Raw genomic sequence first — 20,069 nt, 5'->3', positions numbered from 1 at the left:
TTTGAGCCTTTGAGCAGAATTCAGTAGAGCTCGGATACAATCTATTTTTGTTCCCTGTGCAAAAAGACGAGACTTTGAATCATAGAGCTTCACACAGACACAGACAGTCTGTGTAGGTTGTTTGATAGACATTTACTCTTAGAAAGGTTTGGACTTTAAGTTAGAGAAAAGAACAGGTTCCACCCCGTGTGCGCTGATCTGTTCATACGTGACCATCCTGCAGGTCACACACGAACACATTGGACACTTGATTACGTCTCTGTGTGTAAAGGGAAGTATTATTTTCTGCTCTGCTCACAAATACAGTCTCTCACATATACGACCCCTCCTGCATTTTATGGCCTGCTTTTTCCCCCGTGGCCTCATTTCCCACAAAAGTTTCTCATATTTAATACGTTAGAATACCATAGACTGTCAGAATATAGACTGTGTGGCACTATGTGAAGGCTTGGGAGCATTTCTCCAGACTGCTTTTTGTTTTGTGCTCAACATATTTTTAGCTTTTTTCAGTGTCAGTTTTTTCCTTCCCTTTTATGTCGGTGAGGGTAAACAACCTCTGGATAGCGCACAGATGGGGCAGACGTGCACAAACTCGGCACTAAAATGCGAGTGCCCGCCTAAGAACACGCTCTCCTACAGCCACTTCACACTGCTGCCTGGCGTGTTCGTTGTGTTTTTGCCCAAGTATGTGTGAGTTTGGTCCCTGTATGTGTCCAACACACAGGGGCAGTTAAAATAACATTAGAATTGTTGTGTGTCTACTGAAGGCTGTGGTATCCATCTTGTTCTGTCCAACCTTCGTCCTTGTTCTGTCCCCCCATCTGTCCCACTGTGATATCACAGTGTCAGTCCTTTTGTCTCTGTCAGTCACACAGCTCATATAGATCCACTGTCTGTGGAGCGTGTTGGAAACATGCAACCTGACTGTTGCTGAGTTGTTAGAAGCTTTTAGTTTTTTGGTGGACAGTCTGCACTCAGACAGCTTTGGGTTTTGGCTTTAGCTTGGCACTTAGTGTAACATCCTGTCATCCAACCTTTTTCTTGTTCCCTGGACCTGGATGAAGTCAACCTCCAGGTCTGGTGGTTTAATGCCCCAGTCCAGAGACACACAGGTTAAACACCTAATGGTTTCTGCTGAGAATGAGATTCACCCTCTGCTAACTACGCAGAAGAAGAAGATCTCTCTGCTGAAGTGTTACTTTACTGTTGCATCAAGTGTTGGCAAACAGGTGCTGTATACCATCAGTACTTATCGGTTACTGAACCACCCCCCTGGACAAATGTGACCCACAGTCAATGGACAGACGGGTCATAACTGCATATCACAAATACACAGACATGTTTCTTTTCTTCGAATAGTTAAATAATCTTGTGTCTTTTATGTGTTTATTTTGTTAGTGACTTTTATTCCTTCTCCTCTGATCTTATGTTTAATTCTATTCTTACAAACGTTTTGTGTAAATTCTCATGTTGGACAGTTGTAATACACATGTCACTGCCCTGTGCACATCATGTGGCACTGACCATTTGATTGGATTACCACAGCATTTCCTGGTTCATCACATCCAAACTTGACAAATGACTGATCTCTAAAGACCAAACACATTTCATGTCTCACAACAGATGGACATTTTATTGCTTGGAACAACACAGGTGATTAGGGTGATGGGGCTGGTCTCCTCAGAACAGTCACACAGAGCTGTAACCTCATGACAACTTCAGAAATGACCTCTTAGACTTTATAATGTCATAAAAGCTCAACTCTAGGAAATTATTACTTTTGATTTTCACCATGTTCCAGTTGACAATCTGAAATATAAACAGTTCTTCAGGTAGAATCACTGTGATCATAGTGTCACAACATGTTACATGAATGTTCTAAAGCGTCAGATACTACAACTTCAAAAGAAAACATGTCACAGTCAAATGCTTTATACATTTTTCATGCTTTCCTCATGCTGAGCAAAGAAACGTTTGTTTAAACTTTGTTTAAACCCTAATTCATAATGTATAATAACAATGTAATGACAAACCTATTACATTAAACAAGTTATTTTACAAGTGGCAACTTTGTAGTATAATGTAAAATTATCATAAAGTGATAATTAAAGTATCATGTAATAATAAAGTTATATTAATACGTGTTTAGTGTCAGTATTATAACATGTTTAAAATCTAACTGTACACATAAAGATAGAAACTTGCAGTATCTTGAGCACTTTGTGTGAAATACTCCACAAACATGTAAGGAAATGAGTAAATCTGTGAACATTTGGACATCACATGTTTAATAATCAAAGTCAAAGTGGAGCTCTGCCATTGTTTTCAGTGATGTAAGTGTCTCCTAGTGTTTCTATGAAGACTTGATGTCCTTCACTGCCTAAAGCCTCTTTATTTTTTCACCAGTTTCCACCTCCGCACATCAATGTCTGTATATGTTTTTAAATTTGGTTTTCTGAAATTCTACAGTTTTATATTTTTTTAAATTGTCTAATTTTCACCCAGGAATCGTCTCTCCAGCCTAAATACTGCAGTAATATGTGTTTGTCCTCAGAGAACAAACCATCTGTTGTTGTTCTCTGTTCATTAACACAATACAGCAAAAGCAGTGAGACACATTTTATTAACACATTCACTGAACATTAAAGTGCAACAAAAGCAGGTGTGATGGTAACAGGTGTGTCCACAGCAGGGGAATCACACACAGTGATTCAAAAGAATTCAGTCTGAACATGATCACAGATAATCCTCCTCCAACCTACGTGTCTCTCCTCAGTCTCTATCTTACCCTCTTTCTTCGCTGATCTTAGTGACAGTGCAGACATGGCAGAGTTTTGCTCCTTTAGTCTCAAATATTTAATTCATGATACCAGAGAACGACATGAACTAAAATGGCAGCTAACAGTGCAAATCACCCATAAATATATATGCACTGCATTTGCATTAGTCTCCATGAGTTGTGACCTCTTCCGTTCTTGCACAGTAATTCAGGACTTGTCGGTGGATCTTCTTCACTCGGGGATGTGCTCAGTGTTTTCTTACAGACAAGTGCTTTCATTATTTTGTTCAAGGCGCTGCATTCTGTGAGTTACTGTTAAAGCTGTTCATGCTATGTTTGAACTTTCATCCATTCCACACACTCCTTACGTGTGTGTGTCTATTTGTGTGTGTGTGCTATACAGTGGCGCTATGAGACAGATCAGGACTGTTGTTATGTGGTGACTGAAGCTCTCTCTAACATCTGCAGCTCCCTGATAGGCCAGATACAAGTTGGTTCATTTCCATGTTGCGTAAAATGTCTAATATTCAGCAGGGAAACATGCACAGAAAGTATTGAACTTTGTTATGAGTTGCAGGCACCTTCTCTGCGATTTAACAGATATCAGACATCTGTTAAATCTGATTTGACATCACGTTATGTTGTTTCCAAACTGCAGAGTACAGGAAACTAGGGATGAAGATGTTGAAGATGTAGAAAGGCTCCTGTAGTTCTTCAGGACTCTGGTTTTGTTTCTCACTTGTCTAATGAGGAAATGTCAAGCCAGGAGTGTCAGGCTGATGTCAGCAAACACAAGCGGAACAGAGGACTTGGACTGTGTCCACACTTTGTAGGTTCTACAAAACCGTTATGCTGCCAGAAGACGTCCCCACAGCTTCCAGTGAGCAGGTGTGGACGGATGATGAAGTGAAGCCAGCAGCAGAGATTTACGTGTTTGACCCGACATGGAGAAATTCACACACACTGAGCTGTGTGTGTGTGTGTGTGTGTGTGTTAGTGTCACGTTTGCCTCTGGAGCAGATTTTCCCATCTTCTCTGTGGTCTTTTGTTACCATGGAAACGACCGAGCGGCGTAAATGGAGTCTGGGAGACGCCTGGCAGTCTGAGGAAAAAAAGAAGGACAAAAGACAGGAGGACAAAAGAGGAGCAAAGGTGGACACAGGAGACATGTAAAGTCAGAGGGCAGAAAATAAAATAAAAAAAGAAGACGAAGAGGAATTTCCAAAGGAAGAAACTGAAGATGGAGGCTTTTAGAAGGATGGAGCAGAGGATTAGCGTGAGAGCAGAGTGTAAAGGTTGGATAGACTGATCTGAGGGAAAGGAAGACAAAACGTGGTGAGAGGATTGAAGGAAGTGAAGCCAAAAAGGAGGAGGAGGAGGACGTGGAGGTAAACAGGATGTAGACAGAAGCAGATGAGTTACTTTGTCAGATTCATTCGGTTCAAATTAAACAGTACATTTTAAAAACACTCAACATCAACAGACTACTGTATCCTGGATTCTGCTTCACCTACAGCTGCTGCTGATTTTAATCCTTTTCTTTTCCTCAGTGTGGAGCCCACCTCAGCCCACAGTGAGCCCCCAACAGGCCTGTTTTCACTCATAACTTACACTTTGAAAGTGACTGACATTGTTCATGGATTGGTAAAACTTTTTATTCTCTTTAAACCTGAAGTTGCTGGAGGAATCTAAACAGACCCTGTAACATCCAAATTCTTTTTCAAACGTCTGTAATTATACCAGTAATGTCTGACGTCTTCCTCATGTTTCTTAAAACTGCACGGCTGCTTGTTGATGACTTGCTCTGTAAAGCTCTGTAGAGCTGAGTGTAGCATCATCTTTTAATTGGAATGTGTTGCATAAAATCCTGCAATAGTCTGGTTTCCACCACGGTTACGTCATATTTTATAACTAAAACTGCCAAAACAATACAAATGAAAAGTCCTAGCAGCTTTATTTACAGTATTTCAGTTTATCTTTGAAAGCCTGATCTTTGCGTTCAGATCCCTGTGATCTGTTATTCCCAGCTGACTGGCTGCTTCTGGACGTCATAAAAGTCCTCAGTGGCGTCTGTGGAGCTGGAGGGCGACAAGGCTGATGAATTTGGCACCAAATCAGCAGGAACTTGGCTGTGCCGTCTGCACAGATGGAGCCAGAAAACAAGCTAACATGCTAAATAAATGAACAGTGGGGTCTGATCACATCCACCCTCATTAATACTACTTAATGTGATTCCTTTATTTATCCATTTGACATTGATTTGATGGATTGTGCTGCTGGAGTCTGAGTGCAGCCTGCAGGAGCTGCAGAGGAATCTCACAAAGCAGCTGGATTTCTGTAACCCTGTGTTTATTACAGTACGTGTGCTGGTATTAGTATAAAACGTTCAAACAGAGGCTGTTATTCTGTTTCTACCTGGAGTAAAGGTAACAAAAACATTGTTAAACACTTTTCCTTTATTTAATTTGATTTGATTATGATCTGGATTTGGTCCGGAGGCCCGGAGATTATCATGTTAGATAAAGAAAATCAGAAAATCCTCAACTTAAAAATGATTAATATGAGTTTAGTTGGTTGCAGTTGGGTCCTAAAGTTTGCATCCTCTTATTTTTCAATGTCAGTAAAAACATTTTATTTGTATTAGTCACAATATTTATCTTAATTTATCGGGGGGATGCAAACCTTTGTACACATATAATTTCCATTATTTTATTCCGCACTCTATTAACATTTGTCCTAATAATAAAGGAAGATTTGTACCAGCCGAATGTAAATTATTAGGTTTAGGTTAAGTTTTCATCCCCTTATGTGGCTTTTCAATGTAAGAGGGAACTCAACCTTAAACCTGATAATAACACACCACTACGTACAGATGGACTGTAAATGGTAAATGTTCTGCACTTATAAAGTGCTTTTCTACCTATTGACACTTAAAACGCTTTACACTGCTTCTCATTCACACACACACTCACACACCAATGACGGAGTTGATATGCAGCTGGCCAACGCTCACCAGGAGCAACTGAGCTGAGGCTCAGTGTCCTGCTCAAGGACACTTCGACATGTGACCGGAGGAGCCGGGGATCAAACCAACAGTCACATATTAACACAACTGAGCTGAGGGTAGAAAGAGCAGGAGGAACCAGGAGGTCAGTCCCTGAATGTTTGAAGGCTGCTGAAGGGGCTCAGTGGTACTTCCACCAGCGATCGTGTTTGACGTGCTCGTACTCCCCCACTTAGCTGATGACCACATAACCACCAAGAGTGTACAGGTTCATGTCAGCACTCACCTGTAGAGGAGCTTGCATATGCTCCTCCACAAGAAACATGTTCAAAGCTCAGGACCTTTTTAAAAAAAAAAAGTGCCTGTTAAGAACTGATGTTCTTCTCCCAGTCAGTCTAATCTGAACACAGACTTGACTTTGTGAGGATCCCCCTCATCTCTCATGTGCGTCTAAAAATGAAGATCCATAGACCTGTTAACAAAACTTGATATTTGTCTTTGTGCCAATGGCTACACTGCAGACAGGAGCTAATCACTGCTTATTTACTGTAGCTGCTTTTAATGGTGATACTTTAATAAATGTCATTTTCTAATCAAGGCAGTTTATCCACTCAGTTTTTATCCAAGGTGTCAGACTTTGAACACTCCCAGAGTATTGTTTGCACCTCTGGATGTAGTTCTTCGGGCCAAATATGAAATCGCGGGTTCCGGGAATTTTTTGTAGTTTCCTTCCTGACGTGCTGTAGCTGTAATGTGTGTGTGTGGGTCCTGGAAAACTGAGGTAGTTGTCTGACGACAGCCGCCAGCTGAGCATTAACACCATCTGTAAACATCTATAAATGCTCTCTGTGTTTTAGAAACACTGATTGACTGTCATTACAGGATGTCACAGCTCCACTGTGTCCTGTAAACACTCAGGTACAAACCACTAATCTGTCAAAACAACTTCAGTCCTGATGAAGCCAACAGCCTCTAATATTTTTTATTTTTTTAAGGAAAGTATTGATAGGCTCCAAGACCAGCAGGTCTGAAAGCTGTGGTGTAGAGATGGGTGTGAATCGACAGTGCACTGCTTTGTGATGGTCCTTCACTTTGGACCCGCGTGTTTGCAGCATCACTTTACTGCTGAAGTATATTTAATATTGTGAGCCTAATTCTTCGGCCCACAGTGAGACAGAGTGAACAACAGAGAGATGGGATTTCTTCTGCTGTGCTTTATTTACTCTGTGGTTATGAATAATTGATGTGATACGTTTTAGTAGAGAGAGCAGGAAGTACAGGAGCCTCAGATGGGGATTCCTTCTTAAAGGTTTGTCATGTAAAACAACATCTCAGTCTAAAGGTGTCCGTGTGTTTCATTGTTTACAGACCCAGGACTCGCTCTGCTCTGGTCGTACTAAGAATAGAAATCAGTGTTCACCTGAAAATCAAAAGTGGATCAGAGCTTTAATGTAAATGGGAGAACATACACAGTGTGTCTCTTCTTTGTGAGGCCAGACGGCTCTTGATCTGAGCACGATGTTGAACAAAAAGACGTGATGGCCAAAGGGTAACGAGTACAAATAAGCCAAAACGTGTTTCCGACTCCATTACGTATTTTTTCCACCAGAGAAAACTGTGTTAGCTTCTAATGATCTATCCTGTTGACCCCTCTCATCCAAAATGTGTTTGGGTGAATCTCAGCTGATACATCCTTAGTTTTAAACCTCTCAGTTATTAATGACTTTTATGTGTTTTTTTTTGAAAATTTCCAGATTGTTAAATTTCCCAGTTCTGGTGCAACATGGTCTCCAGTGTCTTACAGGACTTTAGTCCATTTCTACTCTGCCAGCCTCTAGAAACAGTAAAACGATACGTGATTCAGTCCTTCAGTTCAGACACTTGTTCATATTGGTTCTACCCTTCAGTGTGACTCTGCATCCACCTGTGGGACCCTGACCGGACAACATTTAAGGCTCGACCACCAATAATTGTTTACTGCTGCTCAGCATAAACACTCGCAGACAATTTATTGGCCCATCTTAATGTTATTGTTCTCCCGACTCTTCCTCATCCCCTTTTCTAACCTTTATCTTCTCCAGACTCGAGTAAACTCATGGTCACGGAAACATTATTTGTCTTTTCTTGTAAGCAGTGTGTCCAGTGTTGATGCTGCTTATCTGGTGTCTGTAAAGAAAAACCAAACACAACTGAAGAACCGCAGTTCAGTCACCACACAGATGTGTCAGAGTTTGAATAGATTTCTCGTCCCCTGAATGCTGCCGCGACCTTTGCTGTAGTTCTTGTTGAGGCCATGTGTCACCTCTGCCCTGTTCTTAGTTTATTTCCCCCCTTTAGCCATGCGCACATGTTCTCTCTTGTTTACGTACTGAAGCTGCCTTTCTGTTATCTTAGTGTCACATTTTGTGAGACTGAAGGTTGATGCTTCTTCTGAAGTTTTGTTATGTTGAACTGCTTCACTGTATGAAACTAGGCCATATTGGATGATCTGATCTGAATTGCTGCTAACTTCACTTCATCAGTTGTGACTTCAGTCCGGTTCCCAGCTGCAGTGTGTGATTATGTAGGTAAAAACAGCACCTGTTACTTCAGTCAAACCGTTTACACCAATGGAGTTTTAGCTGGTTTGTTTAAATTTGTGCAAATTAGCATCAGGAATCATCCTGCTGCTTTGGCTGTTAGCAGTTCTCCTGCTGGTGCAGAAAACCAACTTTTTTTAAAACCAAACTTTGAAAAAAAGAGCATAAAAGTGATGGTCTGTGGTTATGAGGAAGACTTTGTTGAATGTGATTTCTAAATGTAGATTTAACATTTAATATCCTTTACATCAGTAGCTCTGCCAGATTCACAGTGGACAATTTGATCTAGAGCTAATGTCTTTTTTTTTTTTTTCTTCCTCCTCGTCAAAATGTGGGGTCTACGTTACTCCCAGAAACAAAGTCCAGCTCTTCTCTCTTTGTTTACCGACCATTTAGTTCTGTTTGGTTGTTTCACAGCTTTCTACCAAACCATGACTAGTTCTGAAGTGGAAGCTGAGCATGAGAGAAATAAATATTTAATATTTGCTCTGTCTTGTTTCACATTAGTGCATCACAGTGAGAGCGTCCCTTCACTCCCTCATCACATTAACTCCTTCAGCTCAGGTGCTGAGGAGAACTTAGAGTCATTTGCAGGTTCTGTCCTGGACCCAAACCTCAACAATGTGGTCCGATAAAAAAAGCTGCCCTCAGTCCAAGACTTTCTCATTTCACTCTGTATTATGAAGCTACTTATTTCTGATTTGTACTGAATAATAGAACTACTGGATTACTGCACATTTATTGCCAATTAACTAATATGTTGTCAGTTTTTGTAATGTATATTTAAAACCAACTTTTAAGTCTAAGGTATTATTTTTTAAATAGGGCCTTATTGGTTGTTTCTGTGCAGCTGTAACACAAATCTCCCCTTCAGGACCAATATAACTGTGATCTTATCTAATCCTATTATATTGTATTGTATCAGTATTTTATTGTGTCATAATTTAATCTTTAGTTGTTTTTTTTTCTTTTGTGTTTTCTTCCTTGTTATAATGAAAATACTTGGGCACAGAGCTTTGGTCTTTATAGGATTCAAACCGATTGGACTGAATGGAAACGTTTGTGTTTTCTCTTTAAAGACGACCACAGTTCACTGATAAGTCGTGACACATGAACCAGCAGTCGAAATGGCCAGTTGGAAGAAATTGGAGTCGAGGTTTTTATGTTTTTATCACAAACTATCGATATAGATAGTTGGGTAATAATCATGTAGGACTGCTCGGCTGAAGCTGACTGTATATGTTTACGCTTGGTGCAATAAATGCAGCCGAATACAAAGTATAAAATATGAAGATAATCTGAAAGGTTCTCTGGTTTTCTGCAGTTTCCCTTCTGCGAATTGAGTGATGTCTATAGAGCTTCTTCACTGACGTACCAGCAGTGACCCCCCCCCCCCCCCCCCACTACCATTGTACTGTGTGGGCTGTTGCACTTTAGAATAATGGCCTTTTCTTCGGTGTCTGAACCACTGTATAGGATCTGCATAATGATCAGCGCTTTCCGCTGGTAATTTATGGCTGCAGAGGATCTTTGGCGATGTTGATTTGAATAATAGCATGAAGGAAATGAACAGGGGGATTAATGATCCATAGATTTTTATGTGTGTGGGGGATCTCTCGTCTTCCATGCACTCATTACGTTTGTGTGTCTGCATACAAAGGGTGTGTGTGACTCTTACATAACACGAGACACATCGAGTGGAGCAGACGGAGCTCGGTGATGTTTATACAGTCAAACTTCAGTGACGTTACATCATGTGTTTGGTCTGCTGTTACTGTGTGTTTTCATCCATAAAGAGCTGGCGCTCTCTGTCTCTCTGCCTGCTCCGAATCCCTTTTTATTTCTTCAGATATTCAATCTGACACGGAGGGAAATTTTTGACCCCATCATTGCTGCTAGATGCTGAAGCTGTTTGGGCTGTTAACTCGATGACTGACTGCAGGAGCTGTGCAGGATTAACCAGGCTGCTGTTTTTGTTTAGTCTCTGCTGAGCCAGAATCTCTGCATGCATGAGATGTGTTTGGACGTTTTACTGAAATGAGCTCTCGCATGAATCTGCTGTGTCTCTGAAGGGTTTGCAGCAGTTTTAATGCAGCGTGTGATGAGATGGAGACTGATGTTTGTGAGATGACTGAGATAAGAAACCAGGCTGAAGCGGTTGAATGGAAAATGCTGTGGATTTTAGAGCTGTTGTCTTCAGAGCTGCTTATTCTTTTCTGCTCAGCTTTTTCTCCCAGACCAGAATCCAGCAGCTAATAAACACGTACAGCATCCATCTGGGCCAGACTCATCTACTCCAGTCTCACAGCCCATTACACATTCACAGTGAGATTTTATTCTCTGTCTTCTCCCAGTGCGGGAACACACACACACACAGCACACACTCAGTGCACTAAATACACTGCCATTGGCTGAGTATTTTATTTTATTTTGTTTTTCCTCCTGTCGATGTTTTGTTCCAAAAATGTTATTTCACAGTAATCAAACATCAGTGTTGTGTGGAAAAGTCCTGTTTTCTGACCCTGAACACTTCCTAACAACTTAATTGCTCTGTACCTATGTCACCAACTTTCTTTTTATCAGCTGCTCGATGTTTTCCTAACAATAATTTGCTACTGCAGCACAAACGACGTGAACTTATTTTTTTTTATAGCACCGTCAAAACAACAGCAACTGCGTCACATCTGGCTCCAGTTGAGCAGTGAGACAGACAGCTGAGTGAGCAGGAGGTTGTCTCATCAAACCAACATGAATCAGGTTGACAGCAGCAGCTCTGCAGAACAGCTTTATCAGACACAGAGACTATGTCCTAGTGTGCAACGACAAAGCTGAATTCAAATCTCCTCACTGACACATACATTCGGAAACAAAATATGAACTCTGCTGTAAAGAAAAGTGCGAGGCATGATTTTGATGCTTTTACATTTTTCTCTTTGGGACGTCAAACAGCTGCTGCTGCTGAGAAAATCAGTATTTCAGAATTAGTAAAAACTGCACGTTAAATCTGACCAAACCTTCAAAGCAGCACAGCTTTGAACTGAGACACTGGACAGAGCTGGATGTCTTACAGTCTGCTGCCCCTGGTCAGGACCGTTTCCTCGCTGCATAGGAGACAGGCTGGGATCCATCTAAGAGAGACCATCAGTAAATGGCTCCAAACAAACTTAACACACGGTTGCAAAACCAAATCCAAGTCTCTACTCGTTTAGAAAAACTTCCACTAATGCAAAAATTTCACTTCTCTGTCCAAGTGTGTTTTTGAAAACACCGTCACCTTCTCCTTGTTCTGCTGCAGATATGCTCAGTAAAGCCACCTATGGTCTGGGTGTGAAGGCGGAGGCCAATAAGGCTGCAGTAAGGAACAAATCTGCACCAAAACGAGCAGTAAAAGAATTCATATGCTTTATTATTTATTATCACAATAGGCCCCTTTTTGTAATCAATTATTTATTTTCAAATTTAAAGATGGCCGTCCCTGCTTTCTGCATCGGTATCCACTAACATTCAAGTGGTCCTTTCAGCTAACTTCATTACACAGACAGCTGTGGGAGGCGCCTGTAACAGCCACACGTCACCACGACAGAGATTTACAACGAGAATGGGGAGTACGCCGGACTGTGAGGCCCCTCTGCTGCCGATTCAGCCGACTTTGCACTTTCACAACAACCAAATTACAATTTGTTTCTACAAATAGCTGTGTTTCAGAATTTGGGGGGTCGTCCTACAGTATAGCCAGTATATAGTAAGGTCACAAGAGCAATTGTAGACTCTGTCCGTCCACCGGCTTCATGGTGCAGTAGATAAACTCAGAAATCATCAATTCCTACAGTTTCTCTCACACGCGCACACACACGCGTGCACACACACCTATAACTAATTAATGGTAGCATGTTGGCAGCGTGGCTGCAGCCTCCCACTCAATCTCATGGTGACATTATTGACTGTTCGTGATAAATGTGCTCCATCACACACAAATGCACACAAATATCCACAGAGTTGTCAGTTTATTAGGTACTACTCACTAAAACTACATCAGTCTAAAGCTGAATTTACACCAGGGCAAAGAAATTAGCTTATGTCCCCAGTTTTCTGACTTCTGTCGCAAATCCTACATTTAACCGTCTCCATCATAAGAACCAAGGCTCTGGATTCACTCCCCTTTTTTTCTCTTCTGCCTTAGAAATATTGTGTAATTTGTTTGTGACTCATCACCCGTAGATGAACCTGGCAGAAAGTGCCCCTGCTGTTATCTAGCGTTCTTAGTTTTTGCGTGTTGTGGCTTTTCTGTTGTGCGTTACAAACAGTAGACGTTTGCACAAAGTCCCTGAGCAGCCAACAGGTTTGTGAAGCTTTCATATTAATGAATTTCAGTAGAAGCTACCAAACAAAGATCACTTCCCAGCTTCTCAAGCAGCTAATATGTAGTGAAAGTAGCACAATTTGATCCAGTCGTATATGTTTGGGTTTTAATCTGACTATGTTTTAACGTCATATTTATATGGAAATAGAGAAACTTCTAAAGGCTTCCCAAACTGTCAGGCACCACTTTAAAGCAGGTTATCCACTAAATTATTCAATCCCCGGCTCATCCTATTCACAATGTCCCCAAGCAAAACACAAACCATAAGCTGCCCCCATGTCATTGTTGTCCTTTCCCCACGACAGTCAATAATGTCATTAAACTAAAAAGGACATCATCATCCAGGGACAGTGGGACATTTAGGATCTGGATGACTGTGTGCACTGTGCCTGGGTTTCAGCCCTATATCTAATTTTAGATCCCACTTGAATTTCTGCCTGATCAGTTGTTGATCAATGTACGGTTTGAGGTCCTGTCGCCCAATTAATCACCTGATCGATCGACGATTCTGCTGCCGGACATACCGATTCTGTCCAGTCAGAAACTTTGCCCAGCTTTCTGCAGAGTGAGCACTTCTACAGTGCAATTTCCCACTTGGCTGCTGTCACAACATCTGTTTTAACCTGTCGTCAGCTTATTGTGATGTTATCGCAGTTTTGCTGTGTTACAGAACCCACCTCCACTAGAGAACACACACCTTGGTGGTGGTTCTCCTCCATGTTGGGACTCTTTAGGCCACTGTTGGCACGGATCCAGACCATAGAAACATCACCATTAACAAAAATTAAACTTCATGAAAGGGATGTGAGGGGCGGTGAGGTGGCCATTAAGAAGCCATTCAGTATTCTCTCATTTTTCCTTGGGTGTATTTTTATTCGCTCACCACATCGTCTCTGGCTCATTCATTGGACCAGGACTCAGTTTATACTCAGGCTGTGATTGTTTTCTGGACCGTGTGCTGTTCTCTTGGTTTTTATAGTTACAGCTGGTTATTCCATGGTTACAAAGATGCTGGACCATCAACCTCAGCAGGAAATAGTAGTATGAAATAGCCATCTTGTTTGAATAAACTTTATAAACAATCACAATCCTGAGGAATTTGAATCACCTCAGCTGATTGTACAGCGTGAGCCGAGAGGAGGGAGGGTCAACCTGAGCAGAACGTCAGATTAAAACGTGTAGTGTGAGTTAACACTGGGGCTGAGAAAGCCACGGGTCAAAGCACAGAACAACTTGGGGTCGAGGGTAAAAGTCGGCCATTTTGTAAACAGCAGCCACTGCTTCTGTTTTTAATTAAATAGTAAAACTGTGAATTCCATAGTTTTAAAATACTCCAACACAAGTCAAAGAACACACAGATTCTGAACTCTGAACTTCAGAATTTAACATTCTGAAAGCAACACGAATGAATCTTAAACGGACATTTGACTCCACATGTGTACAGCCTATATTTCCTTCTGTTTGTATTTGATATGATTTACTAGTATTCCACTCACATTATTGAAACATTCTGAAACAGATTGTTGTTAATTTTACATTATTATGTTCTACTGAAGCTATTTAAGAGTTTCTGAAACTATAAAGAAATAAATTAAAACAGCACTGAGTGACTGTAGGATTGTTAATTGATTTGATGACGACTGGTTTGGGGAACTGAATTCAAACTGTTGTCAGCTGTTCTTTCTTTACTTCTGTCCAGAAGAATTATTCAGAATCAGAGAAAAACAGATATTACAGAATAACGCTGTAAAAACACCCTTAGTTTCTGCATTACATCCACCACACACAGAATTCCTGAGCACTTTTCAGGCCACAGACGAAATGTAATTTACCTCTGCTCGACTCTCCCATCTCTGCATGACTGTATTTTAGATGGTGGTGTATTTTATTTCTACATTTTCTGATCCGTTAAGTCCGGGACAAAACTTATTTTAAAATAAATTGGAAAACTCCACTGGTGGGATTCGCTTTAACATCCTCAGAAGTTGATGCTGTCTTACTTAACATACGTCAAGTGTTGTGTATTGCTACAAAAAATATAATAGAGAAGTTGTGAAGCAGGCTGTATTCCTGCCTCTTAAATCCTCCCTGAATGATTCAGCATCATGTTGTCGGCCCATTGTTTGCAGCAGCCGCACCATCATATTCTTCACTACAACACAACGTGTAGAAAAAACCTTTCTCAAATCAAGTTCTTAATAATCTCGTGGGGTAATTTGGGGGTGTTGTTATGCGAGGAGAAATTGTCAGCAGAAATCAAACTCGTGTAGCAGTTTATCACCTGGAGGCTCAATAAAGATTGTGTACAGGTGAGCGCATGCACACACAAACACACCCTTCACATTGTTATGTACCAGCATTCATCTGTGTGTGACAATAACAAGGCAGGCGTTCAGCAGGACGGTCCACATACAGAGGTTTATTAAGGACAGGAGACGGGGGAGGGGGAGGGGGGGGGGGTGCAGGGAATACAGTGAAGACAATAAAAACACAAAGTGCCCTGATTGTCCTGTCAGTCCCCCTCTACGCTAACCACAAAAAGACAAATCTTTCCTTTGTCACCAAATCATTTTTACATTTATTGTCCCAGACACGGAGAAATAAAACCAACCGTCGATAAACAGTTTTGCTCCCCCAACAACAGTTCTTCTGCTGCATCAATAATTTCAACTGACATTTCAGTTACTTATTTATTTCCCTTTTTTTCCTGATGCTCAACTTGACTGTTCTGACTGATGATGACAGTAATCAAGTTCTAGGGGAGATGAGGAGCTTTGGGTGGTGGTGGGGTGGTGGTGGTGGTGGTGGGGGGGGGGGGGGGGTTCAGGACTTTAGAATCAATCCTTTGAAACAGTTTCTATTTTTACTTCCTAAAAGCTCATCTTCTCTAGCTTGTCTACAACATTTCACTTGGTGACAGAGCTACACTATGCAGATTTATTTGGCTCTAATGAAGTGACACACACTGACTCTGGGGAAAAAGAAGAAACGCTAGAAAGCTCTACAAAAAGATTGTTTTTTATTTTCTCTCTCTCTACATCTCTGTATGAGACTAGAAGGCATCTGTAGCAAATATTTATTAAAGGTACAAGCCGTGCTTAAAGGGAGAGAGCCCTGTGCACTTCATTGTAGCAGTCCATGCTTGGCATGCTCGCAGGATCACGCTCTTCACCTCCTGAATTCCTGACGTCCTTTGAGACGCACTCCTACACTCTCGGACTTGGACTGTGAGGCAGTTTTCACAGCTCCTCCCAGGGGTTTTCTCGTTCTGTCTTTGGTCTGTTTTAGGTCTGATGGCTGCACTGTCCTGCCTACGTCTGTTTGCTCTGACCTGTCTTCTCTACGAGCACCGTCCCTACCCTGTACGTCTGAGAGAGCCCCTTCCATCACAGTGCATTGGTTCATGGCTGTAGGGCTTAGTGGGCAGACCTGGGCAAACAATAATATAGGTGTAATAATTTAGTTAACAGTATTCAATCTCTGAAAATTGCACTTGATCTGTGATTTCAGGCAGTTTAAAGCCTCAGAGCAAAGACACGTCAGTTCTGGGTTAGTATTTTGCTCAGGCTGGGTACTGGGTGCAGTGGGGGGAAGGGGATAGGAGGGACAAGGTTAGTGAAAGGTGGTGATAGTGCCAAACTGTGTCTCTTGCCGTTTGTCCAGTTGCTATGGCAAATTGATAGGTGTGTCTGACAGCATGATAGGCTCTGTCTCCGCCGCCCTCTGCTGCGACAGGCTGTGGAGCTGTGGGTGCTGCTCTGGCCCTAGCAATAAACCTGGCCCCAGATGTCCGTGCACCGCCCCAGCTCCCGGCCCCACCCTGAGTCTGCCGTTCTGCTGCTCTCTGATTGGCTCCAGAAAGACCACATGCTTGTTGGTACTGACCTTGCGGCCCGGGCCCTCGGTGGTCGTCGGCGGGGTCGGGGTGAGGATGGAGGACTGACCGCTCCCCACCCCGGCCTCGTTCCCCAGACTTGTGGTAGCAGTGGCCGGGGTTGGGGCCTTCCGGCAGGTAGGGCAGTGGCAGGGAGTCAGGTAGAGGTACATGAGGACCAGCACGAGGCTCACCACACAACCCAGCAGGGTGGTGAACCCAGTGTTGAACGACTCATGAGGCTCGCTCTCATGGTGCGGAACCACGGTCACGTTGATCTCTCGGGTTTCATTCCGCTGCTGCTTCTGGTCCAGAGCCATGCACCAGTAGATGCCAGAATCCTCTGCACGCGCCGCTACAATCTCCAGGCTGCCATTGGTGAACATCTTTAATGATCCATTGTTCCCGGGCGGTGCCACATACTCCTGGTTGGGCGACACCCAGAGGAAGGTGACACTTCGGCCAATAAGAGTGGTCAAGCAGTGCAGCAGCACTGCCTTCCCTACCGTCACCGAAACACTGCTGTTCTGCTCTCTCAGCTGCTCATTCAGAGCTGTCAGGTTGCATTTGTCAAAGTAGCTGCCATGCTGGAAGAAGCGCACAGTACCTTTCTGTATCCCGTAAACCCGACAGGTGTGCTCCTGTCTAAAGTCTCTCACCGAGGCATATCCCTTCTTTTCCCAGTACCTGAACAGTCCATACATGGAGCACTCGCACTCCAGGGAGTTGTTGTGAAGGTAGAGTCCTCTCTGAACTAAAGAGGGCAAGTTTGAGATGTCCTCCAGGGGTAGTTTGAGCAGTCGATTTGAGGACAAGTCCAGCATGCTCAAATTAGGGTGGCTGTGCTCTTGAATGGAGAAGAAAGGGAAGTGAGTGAGGCGATTATGACTGAGGTAGGCCTTTCGGAGGTTTCCCAGTCCAGCCAGAGCTCTGCTCTCCACCTGGACGATACGATTGTTAAACAGCAGCAGTTCCTCCAATCCAGGTAAGTCTTGGAAGTAGTGCTGCTTCAAAACACGGAGTTGATTGGACGACAGGTCCAGGTATCGGAGTAGTGCTCCAGAGGTGTTTTGAAATGCTCCCACATGAATAGTGGTCAGTTGGTTGTGTGCTAACCGTAACGTCTCCAACCGGTAAAGTCCTTCAAAGGCGCCCCCCCTTAACTGCTCGATCTGGTTATGGCTAAGGTCCAGAGTGACAGCATAGACTGGCATTTTACCAGGGACCTGGTCAAGGTCCAGTGCGGTGCAGCTGATGATGTCCGAGGCACAGAGGCACCCTCCTGTCTGTGTTGAGTCTTGAGACAGGCAGATGGTGGCCTGGATGGGGCTCAGCCATGGGAGTTGCAGACAAACCAGCAGCAAAGCAACAGACCACCATGATGGTGCTGGTGCTACCACACCCTGCAGAAAACAACCAACACACAGCATGGTGCTGTGGGCATCAGCAGCCGGGAATCTGTTGACAGTTTCCTCTCTGGGACCCCGTTCAGGCCTCTGTTACTCTCCCCTTCTGAATAGGTTCAGTAGTTTATTTTTCACATTCTTCATGCCGTGTGATTCATCTCATTTTGACGTAATTTGCACTAGACGTAAATAGATTCCTGACCAACTAACACATGATCCTGGTTACACTTGTTTTTCATTTTTTCCTGTATCAGCCTTGCTTCACGTGGAAGTCGAGTCTTCTCTCTCTTGCTTCTCTTCTGACTCCAGGCAGATTTGCCAGTAAACAGTTTGATCCCTCAGTCTCTCATCATTTTCCTGACACATTGAAGACACAAACACAACACTTTTTTCATGTTGAAGTGTTGAAGGTACAGGCACCGCACCCACCCGCCTGCTCGCTCGCTGGCGGTTATGCTTCCAGCTCTGTTGTGATTGTTTATTTTGTCTGACCTGGTTAATGTTGAACAAGGCGATTGCATCTGGTTCCACCTGCTAGCACGGCAGCCATCTGGAGAAGGTAAAAAAAAGGGAAAAGTAAGGTGACTACATGAAAAGGCACGCTATCTGAGTTCCAGGCCCAGATTTCTTCTGCTCTGTAGGGTTTGAGCAGTTCAGCCGAACGGAAGTAATAAGGAACACAGCCAAAAGCCAGCTCTGTTAGCTCAGAGCTTGGGGCAATAAAGGTAAAAAAAAAAAAAAACAGAAATATTCAGGGAGCACGTAAAAAAAAATAAGCTGAATACTGGAGGGAAAAAATGATGCGTGGTCACTTTAAAAGTTGTGCTGGTCTTTTGAGAAAAGAAAACAAAGGTTTAATTTATTTATCGGTTTTATTCCAACCCAAGAAAAGCGTACGGAAATAAATCCAGCTGTGGAGAGGATTCAGCAGGACGAGCAGCTTATCCCATAACTGCAGCTTTGTGTGCCCCACTCCGACAGAAGTCCCTCACTAGTGCTTAGATTCTCAATCTGGCTCCGGCGTGTCTCATCTGAACCAGGGAAACTTCTCTGAACATGTTCATGTGCAGTAAACGTTAATTGTGTTCACTCCGTAGCTGCTGTCTCGGCCGTAGCTTCTCTTTGTTTTCAAGCCAAGTTGGGTTTTTGTGAGTCACATCGCCGGCTGTCTCACACCCAGCTCACCCCGATCATAGATCAAGTCAGCATCCTGTCCACTTCACACACAGGCGGTGGGAACCGCTCGGCACACACTTTCAGCTACGCTCTGCCGTTTTCCTCTGGCTAATTTGTGCGGAGCTGTTTTTCTTTCTCCAGCAGTGGGAGGATTTTAAAATGCTACTTTGGCTCTTGGTGAAATCCCAAACATGAAGATCCTGCTCTCAAAAAAGGAGGAGAGTTGTTGTTCGTCCAGCTCCAGATGTGAGTGTGGAGCAGGTGGAGCAGTTTGCAGCCTCGGCTGTCTCGTACTGTGAGCTGTGGCTGCTGCTTCTGGTGCTTTCCCAGCTCCTCCTCTCTCTCTCTCTCTCTCTCTCTCGCTCTCTCGCTCTCTCGCTCTCTCGCTCTCTCGCTCTCTCGCTCTCTCGCTCTCTCGCTCTCTCTCTCTCTCTCTCGCTCTGCCTCAGCATCCTCCGCCCATCTCACAACCTCCTCCTTCTGTTTGTCTTTTTTGGCTGCTTTGCTCACTTTTCTATTTCTGTTTGTGTTTCAGTCTTTCGCACTTTCTTTTCGTCACCACGTCTCCCTCCTCTCTCCTTGTTTGATATTGTCCTCTCTCCCTCCTCTCTCTCATGTAGCCACAGGCGGAGCTTTGTGAGGGTGATTCTGGAGATAATTTGATTGGCCAGAGAGAGATGGGCATGAGAGAGGCACGGCTCTCTTCTCTGCAAATATCAGTGTTATGCCAACGGAGTCTTTTGGGCATTTTTTTTAAGTGCTTAATAAACCACATTTTTACATGTGGTTGTACGTTCTGTGCTTTTGATGCTGATTTTGTTCTCGCAGCATCACTTTATTGATGCAGAGTGAAGCTTTAGCTTTTTCTATCAGATTCACTGAAATCAACAA

At 43.1% G+C, this 20,069-nt stretch overlaps 2 protein-coding genes across 5 annotated transcripts in view; one reads left to right on the top strand and one right to left on the bottom strand.

Moving 5' to 3' along the window:
- LOC137127302 (E3 ubiquitin-protein ligase RNF123) overlaps positions 1 to 20,069 on the top strand; it is a 102,748-nt gene that overhangs the window by 54,221 nt on the left and 28,458 nt on the right. The window lies entirely within an intron of this gene.
- On the bottom strand, positions 1,533 to 19,523 carry amigo3 (adhesion molecule with Ig-like domain 3). Of its 2 annotated transcripts, XM_067505564.1 has the most exons (2): positions 16,608 to 19,523; positions 1,533 to 4,089 (listed from the first exon to the last, which is right to left on the bottom strand). In XM_067505564.1, the coding sequence occupies exons 1-2, from the start codon at positions 18,024 to 18,026 to the stop codon at positions 4,051 to 4,053; spliced, it is 1,458 nt and encodes a 485-aa protein (XP_067361665.1). In that variant the 5' UTR covers positions 18,027 to 19,523; the 3' UTR covers positions 1,533 to 4,050. The 2 variants fall into 2 exon arrangements, with proteins under 2 accessions (XP_067361665.1, XP_067361664.1); XM_067505563.1 differs by lacking the exon at positions 1,533 to 4,089 and having other exon boundaries at positions 14,918 to 19,521.

This window comes from Channa argus, chromosome 5, assembly GCF_033026475.1.
Source record: "Channa argus isolate prfri chromosome 5, Channa argus male v1.0, whole genome shotgun sequence".
NCBI classification, from domain to species: domain Eukaryota; kingdom Metazoa; phylum Chordata; class Actinopteri; order Anabantiformes; family Channidae; genus Channa; species Channa argus.
This window is presented reverse-complemented; position numbering and strand designations above follow the sequence as displayed.